The sequence below is a fragment of the Solanum stenotomum genome, chromosome 9, assembly GCF_019186545.1.
Source record: "Solanum stenotomum isolate F172 chromosome 9, ASM1918654v1, whole genome shotgun sequence".
Taxonomy (NCBI): Eukaryota; Viridiplantae; Streptophyta; class Magnoliopsida; order Solanales; family Solanaceae; genus Solanum; species Solanum stenotomum.
The window spans coordinates 5,292,914-5,308,524 of record NC_064290.1 but is presented as its reverse complement, the minus strand read 5'-3'; the positions used below and the strand labels follow the sequence as shown (position 1 = coordinate 5,308,524).

The 15,611-nt window shown below is 28.3% G+C and overlaps 3 protein-coding genes across 3 annotated transcripts in view; 1 reads left to right on the top strand and 2 right to left on the bottom strand.

Moving 5' to 3' along the window:
- Positions 1–15,611, bottom strand: part of LOC125878027 (tetraspanin-19) — a 367,072-nt gene that overhangs the window by 255,507 nt on the left and 95,954 nt on the right. The window lies entirely within an intron of this gene.
- On the top strand, positions 532–1,770 carry LOC125878024 (uncharacterized). The gene is made up of 3 exons (XM_049559324.1): positions 532–778; positions 861–1,086; positions 1,206–1,770. The coding sequence occupies exons 1-3, from the start codon at positions 557–559 to the stop codon at positions 1,589–1,591; spliced, it is 834 nt and encodes a 277-aa protein (XP_049415281.1). The 5' UTR covers positions 532–556; the 3' UTR covers positions 1,592–1,770.
- On the bottom strand, positions 7,078–11,073 carry LOC125878012 (wax ester synthase/diacylglycerol acyltransferase 4-like). The gene is made up of 5 exons (XM_049559311.1): positions 10,827–11,073; positions 9,487–10,068; positions 8,247–8,603; positions 7,564–7,701; positions 7,078–7,447 (listed from the first exon to the last, which is right to left on the bottom strand). The coding sequence occupies exons 1-5, from the start codon at positions 11,019–11,021 to the stop codon at positions 7,289–7,291; spliced, it is 1,431 nt and encodes a 476-aa protein (XP_049415268.1). The 5' UTR covers positions 11,022–11,073; the 3' UTR covers positions 7,078–7,288.

Below are 15,611 nucleotides of genomic sequence, written 5' to 3'. Positions count from 1 at the left end.
TAAACATGCACATTAACAAAGAATGCTAAAGTCATTTCAACGTTAATTAATTATTATTAAATCTAATGTCACTATAGACTTTAGCAACATTTATAAAAATGTCCAAATGTAATTTTTATCAGCAATTGTCATTAATCAATTATCACAAAAAATTATTTTTGATATAGTAACCTAACAGTAGTAAAATAATAAATATCAGAAGCTAGCTACCATTGTCCGAATCTCTCAAGAATAAACTCAATTATCACACATTTCTTGTCAAAAACTTTATGGAAAACAAATCTATAGTTGTAGGCCAAATATTACACATTCACCATATATATCATATACAATTAATATAATAATAAGTTAATTAAGCACATCCCATAATGATAACATGCCAAATAAATATGGAGATGTGAAAATTGATACCCAATATGTGCTTAGGATTATTCGTCCACGTCGATCAAGTGGGTCCCAATGGGTCCCAATGTTGAGCTTTATAAGAACACAACTTCTTGCCACAAAAAGAAAATATCATAGGGCAAAAAAAAATTAAAGTACTAGTATAGTTAAGATGGCCGCAAAGAATTCAGATGAACCCGAAGGCGTTTATGAGTTGACTTTTGGGTTCATAGACGAAGGGATCGAGTTTCAATCATGTGAAAATTCGTTAAAATTGAATATTAGTTATAGTAGCGGAGAGATATTAATGGACGAAGAGGAGGAGGAGGATGGAAATGTTAACTATAGTGAAGAAAACAAAGCGTTTTGGGCATCACAAGAAGAGCTTCTTAAGGTAAATTAAATTAATTACGATTTTTGTTTTTTGAATTACTATTTAATTTGGTACTTGTTGCTTACCAAATATTTTGTTTTAGACAACATTGTGTAGGACAACTTCTTTTGAGTCAAAAGTTAGAAAATCAACAAAAGAGGCTTTAAAAGAATTGAAATTCACAAGTTTCAATTGTAGCTGCCGGAAAATGGTATCCGATGGTTGCCGGAAATGTATGCAAAGAGAAATCTCCAATCGACTTACAAACGAAGGTTATAATTGCTTCATTTGCAAGTCAAAGTGGAAAAGCACACCCGAAATACCTTCAGGTATGTTGTAAGTGGCAGAATGACCTTGCTGTCACGATTCACTAAGATTCAGTCCTTTATTACTTTGTATGACAAAAAGCATGCTAATTTTGTTTATGTTTATCGTGTTTCGTGTACAGGTGAATACACATACATGGAAGTGGTGGCACACGCAAGTTCAAAAAAAGGTGAAATGAAGGTGATTATAGAATTAAATTTTCGAGGAGAATTCGAAATGGCACGAGCTAACGAAGGGTATAATTGTCTAGTTGAACAGTTGCCGGAAGTATACGTCGGAAAAATCGAAAGGCTTCGAAATTTAATAAAAATATTATGTTGTGCTTCTAAAAAATGCATGAAGGAAAAAAAAATGCATTTGGCTCCATGGAGGAAGCATAAGTACATGCAAGCTAAATATCTCGGCTTGCCGGAAATTAAGTCGGAGACAATTTTTCCGGTGAATAATTTCCGGCGGTTGCCAAGGCCAAGTGGTTCAATGCTGACTTTGATTTGCTTGATAGCTTGACCCCGGCGATCAAAGTTATTTGATCACCAGAGTCAAATTTCTTTTTACCTAGTATAGTACTAAGTATTAGAATATTCCTATTTTGCCCTTGGAATCCGAAATTATTAATTTTGCTCGTAAACTAGTGAGATATATAGATATATATTACTATAGAATATTCCTATGGTGTCCTTGTAAGTTATGGTTTATTTGAATTTAATTTTGTAAGAATTTTACTGAGAAGTATAAACAATAATTTTCAGTTTCAATAAATTAAATAAATTATTGTAGAATTTTGAACTCGAATCGTAAAATTCAAGCCATTTGATTAAGCTTTAAATGGAAATATGTTAATTGATCGTCAAGCCATCATATCAAACAGGAGAAAAGTTGAAGGACTTATTTGATTAAGCCATAATTAAAAGATGTAAAAGGTGATGACAAGAAAGAAAAAAGTGAAAGGAAATTGATAAAGATAGTATAATTTAAGTTAGGAAGTGTTAGGTTTTTCAAATTGATTTGACTTGTTAATTAACAGTGGAACTGTCAATATGAGCTGGTCCATCCCATTCGAATTAATTTATACATGCTTTGAAATTTTACGAGTCAGGCCGAGCTAGCCCATTTTTGATGTGGGCCAAATTATGGTCGGTTCAGCCCACAAGTACATGGGTTATGGGCCAGCCCTCTTTTTTTAAAAGTATTTTTTTAAAAAAAAATTAAATTATAATTTTAAAATATTATCATAAATATCGACAAGACAATATTACATGATGTTAGTGTTACTATTTGTTAATCAAATCCACAAATAAAATTATCTTTATAATATTTATTAAGTTTGATTTCAAGTAAAAACATAAATAACTAAATAGAAATATTAACCTAATTGTTTTCCAATTATCATAATAAAACACAAAAACTATGACAATATTTCATAGGTTACGGCCTATGTAGCGATTCCCCAAAAAAATTAGAAAATTTTTATTTTATGTAGTACATATTTTATAACATAAGTTATATTTAAATTGTAATATTTCAAACTTTTAACAGATTTTGAGTTTAGACTCTTGTTATTTTTAATACTCTATTTTATTTTTATTTTTAATTAATTTTTATTTAGCCCATGGGACGGCCCTATCCATATTTCTCAAGCTCCACAAATCGGCATGCTTATTCAGGCCGGGCTAAAAAACTCTTTTCTTAAATAGGATTCAAAAATCGTAGTCCAGCCCTATCAAATCACAGGTTAGACCAAGCTGGCCCTACGGGCCTAGCCCAAATTGACGGCTCTAATTAATAATGGAATCAGAACGTTTATCCCAAAAATGAAAAAAATTAATATACGAAGAAACTAAGGTGATTCAACGTTTTCTACTGTGATTTGGAAAATTTAACCTTATTTTATGGAAACCATCGTGTCATCCAAAAAAATCAATTTTATTTTATGTATAGTTTAATGACACACAGTTAATTAAAGACTGAAAAAAAAAATACTCACAAATTTGTTCATTTTTATGATCTTTGATTTGAAAAATTATTTAGCATTTCAAATTCGTAAGGTTCATTTTAATTTGTATTCAAACTTCTTTTACGTTGTTGTTTTCTTGACTCTAATATCTCCACTTTGTGGGATTACTTCCAAATAAGTTATTATTTCCTTAGTTTTTTCATTTCAAATATCGTTTTAGCTCAAAAAAACTGTCTCAAATAATTGTCACTTAAAAAATTTAAGATTAAAATTGATAACTATTTTTAATTATGCCCTTAATATTAAAGATGTACTTTGTACAATTTTTAAAAGAAAAAATCAGTCTACATTTATTAAATAAGGATAACTTAATAAACTATATCTTATATTTATTATTTTTTTAATAAGTGTGGCCATAGCTAGATACAGTTAAAATAGAACAAATGAAGTACTATTTCTATGTCACTTCATTGTTTGAAGGGTATTACCGTATTAGTAATACTTCAAACAAGAATAGAGGATACAAGATCGCTCACGAACAAGGGCAGAGCCAATTTGGGACTAGGGGTTCATCTGAATTCTCTTTTGGCGAACACAAGTTGTATGAGGCTCTTCTTAAAATTTGCCAAGTGAATTATTGGGTCCCATTTTCAGAAAAATGGGCCAAATCCATTTCTCTCTTCCTTTTTAACTTTTTCTCTTTCATTGAAATCTTCAATTTTTCAACATCTCTTCTTTTTTTAAAAAATAAAATAATTTTATTTATAAAAATTGTGAAATTTAGTCTAATTCATCGTACTTTTAACATTTGATATTATTTTTCTTTCATGTATTGATTATTTACATGACTAAAAATAATTATTAAAAATTATTTGTCAATTAACAAATTAAATTAAATTTTTATTTTTATTTTCATTACACTAATAATAAATTGTTCTTAAAAATATAAACAAAATTTGTAAAATTGCAAAAACAATTCTTAAGGAGTAAATTAATAAAGTACTGTTTTTATTTATAATTTCATAAGGAATCCGTAAAAGAAAAAATAAATAACTAATACGAAAAACGAAAGGGTATAAATTATTATTTTTTTCTCTTTCAATAATTTCATATATACTTAAATTCATCAAATATTCACAAGAAAATATAATGGAAAGAGCATTAATAATTTTGACAAATAATTACATAAGTTTTTGTACTATCTTAATGTAACCTAAAATCGAATTTTTTTCATAAACACTTAAATATATACATACTCTTTCGTCAATTTATATGACATATTTTTATTCTTGAAATCAAGCAATGTGAAATTTAATTAATATTTTAAAATATATTTTATTTTTTATATTAACATAAGAACTACAACTTATAATGTTTGTTCATAAATAATCCTTCCCACTAAGTTGCAATTCAACCAAAAATACTACAAGTTGTAATTTTTATCATGTTAGCATATGAAAAAAATACATTTTATAGCTTGAATTTTGAGAAAAAAATAATCGAATAAAATGACGGAGAGAGTAAAATGAAAAAAAAAGAAGAATTGATTAATGTAATTTAAATAACTATTTATGTTTATCCTAAAACTAAAACAATTAATTTTTTATGAGGTTAAGTGCACGCATCTTAGTTTAACTTTTTTAAGTACGTAATTATTTGACTTCAAATTTAAATTAGTATCAATATATGTATCTCTATTTGATTTTTGACAAATGAGTATTATGAACTATAAAAAAAGGTATGGAAAATAAATATTAATTTTAAGAAATAGTTAAATGCTAATTTTAATATAGTACTATTTTTTTTCTTTGATCTTGTTATTGTATTATTTTAAATTTATGTAATGAAATATATTTAAATTAAAAAATAATAGCATCAAGTACTTCATATTAAAGAGAGGGGTAAATAGAAGGTGGGGTGGAGGAGTGAGAAGGGAAAGCGAGAGGTTGAAAAGACATGGATCCTACAAAATATACATTTTTCTATTAAAAAAAATTCTCATACAACTATTACATGACATACCTCATCCACCATAAAAAAAAATTATATAATAGATGTTGAACTCCATCACTATTACAAAGTTTAAATATGTAAAACTGATTTTATTAAACAAGTTGTAAGTACAATTTGTATAAAAAAATAAATTATCTTGATAAAAAAGATGAAGACACATTATCAAACGTCAATAAGGATAACGAGAGGATAACAGAGAAATGTCATTTATCTATTAATCTTCGAAAGTCATCATACAAAACAGGTGAAAAGTTGAAAAAAGAAAAATAAAATATTAAAAGCTTGTTCGATAAAGCCTATAGAACGACGTAAAAGTGATCAAAAAGTGATAAAAATTATCAATTAATAAAGAAGTGGTAGGTTATTAATTGATGTTTATCCATGTCTATACATTAATTAATAAAACTAATCTGGAAAATGACAGTACAAAAAGTTACAATAATGAAGGATGCTGCATGTCATTGTAAAAAATTGTTAACATCAACAAAAAAGAAATATTGATTTTTCTATAACAGCCAATACAATTTAGCTGCTGTGACAAGAACTACGAAAACTATGCATTTCTTTTTTAATCGGAATATAATGACAATATATTCAGTGAAATTTTATACAAGTGAGAGTCTACGAAATTTAGAGTGTATGCAAACTTTATTCTTATCTAGCTTGTGGAGTTAGAGACACTATTTTCGAAGGAACGTCAATTCAAGTGCAACACATCATAATTATGAAAAGAAAAAATAAAAATAAAAAAACATAACAACTAACGTGGATATTTTTTTTTAAATTTTGGAATAACTGTGCAAATTAAACATGAGGATTGGAGTATATCCAGAAAAAAAATCAGAGGAAGAGATCATTGGCTAGGCTGACCTGGCCTCAAGTCTCCGATGTCAGCACCTATAATTACACGACACGTGGAAACTTAAATTGGAAAAAAGTGAAAATTTATGAGTTCATCTATATAAAATTATGTGTATTTTTTAAAGTTAGTAATCCCAAGAATTTACTTTATATATAAAAAAAAACACATAGATATAGGATTTATTAATGCGACATTTTAGGATATTTTGATATCTTATTTATGTACTATAATTACTCATTTGGTAAGATTGTATAAGAGTTCAGGAAATTTTGATAGTTTTCACAAGTTTTCATATTTATAAGAAAAATACATCTTAAGAAATCCAACTTACATATTCAAATAAAACTTCAAGTCAATCTGATTTCAAATCATGTCCAAATGAGGCCCTAATAACGCAAAACGTGGGAGAAAAGGTTCTTACTTGTCTAAATTACGAAATTCATAATTTTTAACATTCTATTTCTATTTACTCATAATCAGAGTTAGGATTTCAACTTATGACTATGAATTTTAGAATATTGATGATTTCAAGTGTCAATAAGTAGATTCTATATTTAATATTTGTGCATATTAAATAACTTTTTATTAACACAAACATGTTATTTAAACAAAAACTTTTGAGTTCAATCAAATCCACAGTTAGACTTCTATCCCTGCCCCTGATTTTAAGTGAAACCGGGGAAGGGGAAACTAGAAAAAATGAAGAGAAAATTACACGTATAAGCAAACATATACTAGTTAATTACTTAACATAGCTATAATTTGCTTTAATTACAATTTGTGACCTACTTTTAGCTATAATTATGCGGTTCAACTTTTTAGTTTTGTATAATTCGCATGTTTGTATAATTTGGAATTTGTATAATAAAATTTGTATAACTTTTGTATAATTCGAAATTTGTATAATATAATTTGTATAACTGTTTACACTTCTGATGTTTTTAATTGTATAAATTTATTATTTCGAGTTTATACAAAAATAACTGAATTATACAAATGTACCCGCGAATTATGCAAACCTGCAAATTATACAAATCCACGAATTATACAAACGAGACAGCTTAATATGTAGCTACAACCCGTAAATATGCAAACTATAGTTATGGAGCATAATTAAGTTTATTATAGTGGTTATTTGTGAAAGTTTCCCAAAAATGAATTGTGTTTTCAAGAAATTAAATTGCTTGTTAAGTATCTTATTTGTAGTAGCCCATTAGTTAGGCCCAATTACCCTGTTAACAATTTGATAAATGTATACATTTTTGTGAATACACAACAACAACATACTCACTGTAATCCTGTAACGTAGGATCTTGGAAAGGTAAAATGTACACATAGTTTATTTCCGATAGACCATATTTTTGTGAATTTGGTCCTACTTTTCCACTTTAGAAGAGTTGATTGCAGCCTTGAAAATGGATTCATATGCATACTCAATACAAGATTTCAACTTATTTGGATCAATAAAATCTTTCTCCACAACTATTGCAATTCTTAGCTTATCCACATAACTCACTATTGTCACTGAGCAACTCTGCAAAATAAACATACAAATACAACTGTTTAATTTTCGACGATCTAGTTTACAAAATAATCAATAAATGTATAAATTATGTATATTTATGTATAATGTGTATATCGCGCGCACACCTGTGGAGCACCAGTGACAACAAAATATAATCCTTTAACAGGATGATTAGCCAAAGCCATCTCTTCCACTGGCCCTATCATATTTGTTAATGCCATGCTTGTGTTCTTCAATGTCCCATGAATGAATCGAGCTGTCGCCTGAAATTTTCAATTTATATGACATACTTTTCTATTGAATTAACTCGTCTGAAAATGAATGATATACCTAAATTTGGGCATAATTATTATACTTCCCATTTACACTTAATAAAAAAAAAAATTATAGCCACACAAATGTTATAACATGTTAGTACTATGCATGAATATGTTGTCCCTTTTTTTAAAAAAAAAATATTTTCAACACAATGTCTGGATACACATTAGACTGATTTTTATTAGTTCTTGATTATGAGGTACAATTTTTTTTTTACTCAACAAAACTTCAACATTTTTTCAAATAAAATACACGTCTAAACAAAACTTCAACTTTCAGATATTATTTTTCAACTTTGACTTCACAGTTCACACATATTATTAATATCACCCAATACATGTCTGAACGCCTACGTAGTCATACAAATCATGTTATGACATAGTTAATGCTACAAGTTTCTGAAAGTCTTCATTTTTGAATTATTATTTTTAATTCAAACTACGTCACATAAAGTGAGACAGAAGAAGTATAAAAGAAAGGACATACATACCTCGGGACCTCTTAGCTTCCTCAATAAATCAAGCAATTTACCAGTAAGCCAAACAGATGCAGAATTCCTTTTCCTGTCTATAATTCTATGAGCTTTTTGAACAAAATAAAGAGGATTATTACTTTTATTATTAGTTAATTTTGGTAATGAGATAGGCAAAAAAGTGAAACGATTTCCCCATGGCATATCAGAATTAGGCCTTATCATGTCACTAACTGATTTATAACTTCCACCAAGTGCCCTTGTGTTGAATAAAACCAATGCACTGCATTTTCCATTGCATGTTTCTTTATTTACTTCTTCCATGTATAATCTTGTTCCATATATCACTATCCCTGTTATCACATCATTTATTGTCTGAAAAAAAGGGGTGGGTGGAAGAAACCGTTAGAAACTGTATCATTTTCTGTCATTACATAATGTCACAGTACATCAACAAATTGAAAGGATAAACCCTAGGGTATGAGATAGAGCTGCTACGTCTACTATAAGAAGGCAGAGTAAATGATAAAATATGATGCAACAATCACACTAAATCAGTCGTTACATAAAATGAGACTTTTCATAGTTACATAACGATAGATAAACGATACAGTAAAATTTAAGTAACAATCGAAACAAATTATTTTGTCACTTAGGGTAATTAAAAATAATCTTACTTAATGGAGTAACATTGGTTGATAACCTAAATAAATATAATAAGTAACATAAATACAACAAATTAAAGTATATTATTTTCATTTCACTATCATGTACCTACTTATAAGATAGATCATTGACAAAAAAAACATCTATCGGTTAGACAATTAATGTGATATATTTATTTTTTTCTAGAAAGTACAAACACATGTTTGCAGTTCATTTGAAGATCTGTACTTACCAAATCAATAATTCAAACTCACTCTATCATCGTATATGTCAGAATTTAAAATTTCTGAATTAAATTTCTAATTTTTGTAAGTTATCAAAATTTGGATTAAAATTATTGAATTTGACTGAACCTATAGAGGGAAAAAATATTAACTTGATTGACAAAGAGATTTTATATTTTACTTTGCAGGTTACTAATTTCATTTTTCACGAATATATAATTATCTTTAAGATGATCTTATAAGCGTAAAAATTTCATATATATTAATATCAATGATATAAAAGTTAAACTCTAGGAAAAATGAAAACACAAATTATAAGCTCTTCTTTTTAATAAATAGTTATATATAAGGATGAAATGAATACTTACCACGTTCAAGTTGGTCTTAATTTGCTTGAGGCTATCGAGCAAAAATGTGTTGGTAACCAAAACAGGCGATCGGAACTCAACTCCGTCATCACCGGAATGAATCGCCGTCCGATCATCTTCAATCAAAGTGCTCTTCAATATACTCCATCCAAAATCATACAATGTATTCACAATCCCTTTGAAAAATTGAGGTACGATTTTAAAATTACTAATATACCCTTTGTTATTATTATTGAAATTCGATTTTTGGCGGGAAGGAAATGTTAGTGGAAGTGAAGGATTATCGACTCGTTGTAAACATGAAAGAAGTGCACCCATTAATGAATAACCATCTCCTAGTGAATGATGAAGTTTGAAAATTATATTTCCCGCCGCATCGCTCGTTGGATATTTGAATACGTGAATTTCCCATAGTGGTCGAGTTTGCGGGAATTTTTCCGTTGCTAAGTTTGATATATAAGTGGAGAAGCATTCATCATAGAACTCGATTGATTTTTGAGTTGGAAATATTGGGGTTTTAATATGGTCCTGATAGTTCACTTCTACTCGCTTCCATTTTTTTGTTCCTTTTTTGCCCGTGACCTATTTTGAGAAAATAAAAATATATGATCAATAGAGTCAAAAATGAAAAGATTAAATGGATACAAAAATGTCACACTATACTAATACAAGTGTCGGACCAAGAATTTAATTTTTGGTTAGAAGATTCAAAATATTCTTTTATTTTTCTTACTACCTATACTAGAATGTTCTCGAAATTTAAATAACTCATCTATATTAAGCAAGAAAAATCATCTATATTTGTTTTATTTATACAATATAATTTTCAATCGAGAAAATTACCCTTCACTTCTATTGGATGTTGCATTTGTTATTGTTACATAAGTTATTCTAGAATAATTAGTTACTATGAAATTATAGGAAGTTAAGAATCTAATATTAATTTGAGTATTACACTATTATTCAAATTTTCAATTGTAATAAATATTTAAAATTTTAGTTCTCTCAATATCTAAAGCAAACTTTTTAAATCCATCTATGTCATTCAAAAAAAAAAATCATGTCAAGTGAATTAAATAATTTATATATAATATATAATTTTTTATTATAATGTTTTTTGACGGATCGTGTCTCTGAGAAGAGAGTTTTTGCCCTTTAAATCATTCTTTACATATGGGTCATTTAAAAAACGGTTTTTATTAGCTATAGCAAATATAATATAAATCATAGAAATCAAAATGGGGTAGGAGAGGATATATGCGACTCGTTTAGATCATGAGCTGACACAGAAGCAAGAAAACAACTTTAAAATATATAAAAAGGCAAGAGAGAGAGCTCACCATAATCGAGGAAAATCTTGGATTTATAGGTACAAATACATCTTTGAGTAAATTTATGGGAAGTGAATCTTCATATTCAATTGGAATTTTTGATTCCAAAACAGCAATTACTGAAAGTGATAAATTGGAGCTATTCAAATATTGTGAGCTTGGACTTGCTGGCTCAAATATTTCTTCTTCCAATGCTATATCCATTTTCTTGATTGATACAATAAGAGAACCTCTATTAACACTTTGCTTAATTAGCATTTGGCATGTAAAGTGTGTGTATATATATAAGCAAAGGCTAATCAAGAAAATCAATCTTCTTGTGTGAAATAATTAACAATGCTTGTTGGAAAAGTCTTTCTTAATTTGCTTAAAATTTAATATGTGATGGAGATATTTATTTGCTTGGATTGGACAAATTAAACATAAATAAATATTTCAAAGTGTTATTCATATTGTCCCCTCAAATAGACATGACTAATGCAATAAGTAGACAAATAGTGATCTGTACTATAGATAATTGTTTTCTTTTCGAACACATAATCACGATTTCTCTCACCCACAACAAAACAAAGTGAGAGAAAACGACAAAGAAACTTGGGGTTCTACTTATTTTCTTAGAAATAATTACAACCTAATATCTTTGGATGGTCTAATTTGCAAAATAGTCGATAATGTACAAGTTATATGTAGTTAAGTATAATATACATATCATATATATACATATATGATGAGAAAATTATATAATTGACATATATAAGACTAATTATTATTAGTTATATCATCATCCCCTTTGTAAACGAGATAGATAGTTTCATGATTGTGATATAATAATTAATATTTACCATAATATTAGTTTATAAGTAATATTCTTAACCAAATAGATGAGATATTTAATCCCGATCAAGCCTCAAGGGCCAAGGGCTTATATGGACCGGACTTATAAGCCCTAGTTTTAAATGGATTTGAAAAATTTTATTCCAACCCTACCCCAATAACGAGTTGGGTCGGGCCGGTTCCATGGGTTAAGCCCGTTTTGACGGCTTTAATTTTGATCATAGCTAACAAAAATAAACAAAAATATACATCACTTAATTATAATTAAATATAAAGTTATGGTAGTATATAACAAGTCTTATATTCATTGGTGGAGTTAAAACACATTAAATATACATATAAATTTTACCCAATAAAATGAGCATATATAATATTTACGTGTTCAACTAAACTCAACATTTTCAATTGAGACACTTCATCTTCCCAAAGTAATTAAATGCAATAAAGACACTAGACTACTCTCGTGGTCTAAATATAGCTGAAATATTGGATAAGTATGACTTTTTCATAATCCTATTTAATTTGGGATGCAAAAATTCTTGAAATCTGCGGGTACAATTTTACAAGATAATTGAGTAATAGTATGAAACTAAATAATTAACACCAAGTTAGGTGGGTGATTTTGATTGATTACCAAAGTGTCTCCACAATTATTATTTAATATACGTGGTTACTAATTATTCCCATATTTCCTATGGCTATACTTATGGTACAACCTTTATAATGCCCCATGAAAATGAAAGCTTGAGAACTAATTATTATGGAAAAATTAAGGTTAGAATATTAAATTTGGAGTTGATTTGAGATAATTTGAAGTAATTTTGGATTAAAAACATATTATTGAAATTATTATGTAATAAGTTATAAATGATTTTCAGAATTTCAATTACAATTGTCGAAAAGATTCTGGAAAATCATCAAGACTTGTGGCCCTAATATTGATTATAAGGCAAGTATTGCGACTCCAAGTATTGTCGCAATATCAAATAAGAAATCCTCATAGGAATTTACCTACAATTTTCATATTTGCCTTGAGAATTGAAGAAGGTAATTTCTCCTCTTCAACTATATATATATATATATAGATACATATATATAATCTCATGTTAATCAAATGATTATTTAGCCAAACAAACATTTGAAACTATATCTAATTGCATTCAACTACACTCACATTAATAATAAAATGGATCTCCAAACATGTTCTAAAAGATTAACTAAAACTTACTCCTCCACTTCATATCACTTGAACCTTATCGACCTGACACACTCTTTAAGAAAGCTATTATTTTATATAGTTATTTAATACTGTGTTAATACAAAAAAAGTAATAAAAGTCTTTTGATTTGTTGAAATGAATAAATAAAGGAAAAATTGTATAAAATAGCAAACTGTTAATTCAAATTAAATGTTATAACCACAGTTTGATTTAATTGTAACCCGTAGCAAACTGTTGTCATTTCGCCTCTCCCTGAATTTCTCGCTCGCCACTCTCGTTTCTCGCTGGGCAGTCTCTCCTCGCCTCTCTCACTTTATACAATCACAAATGTATAAAAGGCGTTTGTGTTTGTATAAAGCGAGAGAAAATTGTATATATACATATCTTTTCGTTCCCCTCTCTCCCATCTCCCAGATCTCGCTCGCCACTCTCACTTTATACTAACACAAATGTATAAATTGCGTTTGTGTTTGTATAAAGTGGGAGAAAATTGTATATACAAATACAAATACATATATTTTCGTCCTATACACTTATGATTATACAAATACAGGTCTTCCCCTGCCCAGTTTTCTTTTGTCGTTCTCTCTTTCTCACTTTATACAAACACAGATTATACAATTGATTCTTTTGTATATGTATACCGAAATAGATTATACAATTGCTTCTTTTGTATATGTATAAATATACATATTAATTGCTATAACAAACATAAAGTTTGCTATGAAGCACAATTATGCTAACTATAGCTATAACATACAAATATGATTTTTATATTTGCTATATGTGAAAGTTGCTCATAAATAAAATGAAACACTAACTTTTTTTCACTAGGGCAAAAATAAAATAAAATGGAGTGAGTAAAAGGGTGTTTAAAAGTGGAAACGTGCACCACTAAATGTAATAAATCAACTTCTTAATTTCGTTACGCAATCACTTTAATTTATAATTCAACCTCACAATTAACACTCATACCGACATCTATCTACTCTTTAAGATAGTCCTTAATATATTGTTACAAAATAAGTCAAAATTTACTTTCTACCATTAGTGGTGGAGCCAGGATTTTCAATAAGAGGTTCAAAATCTAAAGAAGACACACACAAACTAGCTGAAGGGGTTCGACATTGGCTATATATACACAAAAATAATTTTAACCATGTATAAATAGTAATATTTTTCGCCGAAGAGGGTTCAGATGGACCCCCCTAACAATATGTTGGCTCCGCCCCTATCCACAATATAGAGTTTATTATGGAATCATAAAATACATACAAATATGCTACTGTATGTATTTTGTATATATTTATATACAATGTGTATGTTACTGTATATTCATTGACTTGGGAGAGAGTGAGAGAGATTGGGCCGTGGGCGGGAGAGAGGGGAGACGAGTGAGATTTGGGAGAGAGAGAGGAGATGCTAGAGAGGATACATTATGTTGATATAAATTATATTTTCGTTGATATAACTAAATACAATCTGATATATACAAGTTGATATTGGTTGTATTCGATATATACATGATCAACAAGTTGATACATAGGTAAGAGATGAGAGATGCTAGAGAGCGGATGAATACATGTTTATATACGTTGTATTCAATAAAATACAAATCATATCAACAAATACAGTAGGATATATTCGATATGTACATGTTGATACAGTTGTATCACTTGTATCCATTCACTTTTGTATCGCTAGGATACGGGATAGGACAACTATAAAAGATAGAATAAAAGATAAAATAGACTTATTATATAGTAAGTAAAGATAAAATGAGAAATAAAAGTAATGGTTGATCACACCAAATCAATCATTACGTAAAATGAGACTTTTTGTCATTGTCAAACGATATATTTTAACGATATAGTAAAATTTAAGTAATAATCAAAACAAATAATGCATTTAAACTAACAACATAATAATATAGGTAACGATCATCCAAACACACTATAAAGAATGTGTAAAGAAGAACCTAAACAACTAATATACAACAGAAAACTAAAATATATTTTACACTTATCTTACTACAAATATATCGAGTTTTATTCGATTTAGTTTTAGTTTAGGCTAGCTCTTTGATCCTTTTTCCTTTTTCTTTATATTTTTTGCGCTGAATTAATAGATCTGAGGCATAATAATTATTATTGGTGATATGGAATTAGTACATACTATGAGTGTATAACATGAATTTTTGTTTGCCTGAAATTGGAAGATGATGTAATTAAATTTGTTAATCCATTTAGTAATTACCATTTATGGGCCAGTTACATATTTATGGGTGAATACTCAATATAGACATTAAGAATTTTGTAACATTTTATTTTGTAGTCACATACCAGTAGTATATATCCTTACTACTTTCAAATCTTTGGTCCGCCTTTGCTTAAGAAGGGTAGAGTTGTTCATACCTTATTTTGAGGTTATTTTGATAAATCCTCAGTTTAAATTCTTATTGTACGTAGTTATGCCTTTAAAATAAGACTTTCGTTTTAGGCCTCCAAATTTAAGAGACCTCATTTTTTAATAATGATAAAATTATTATACGTTTTATTTTTAAAAGAAAAATTTTGTCATTTAAAACCGATATATCCCTCGTTACAAAAGTGGCTCATATATACCTTATTGTTACACAAATGGCTCACATATACCCTTTTCCTCTAATGGAAGTGAAAAAATACCCATGTAGGGATATATTTTATCCTTCTCACACGTTTTTTTTTTACTTTTTTAATTCA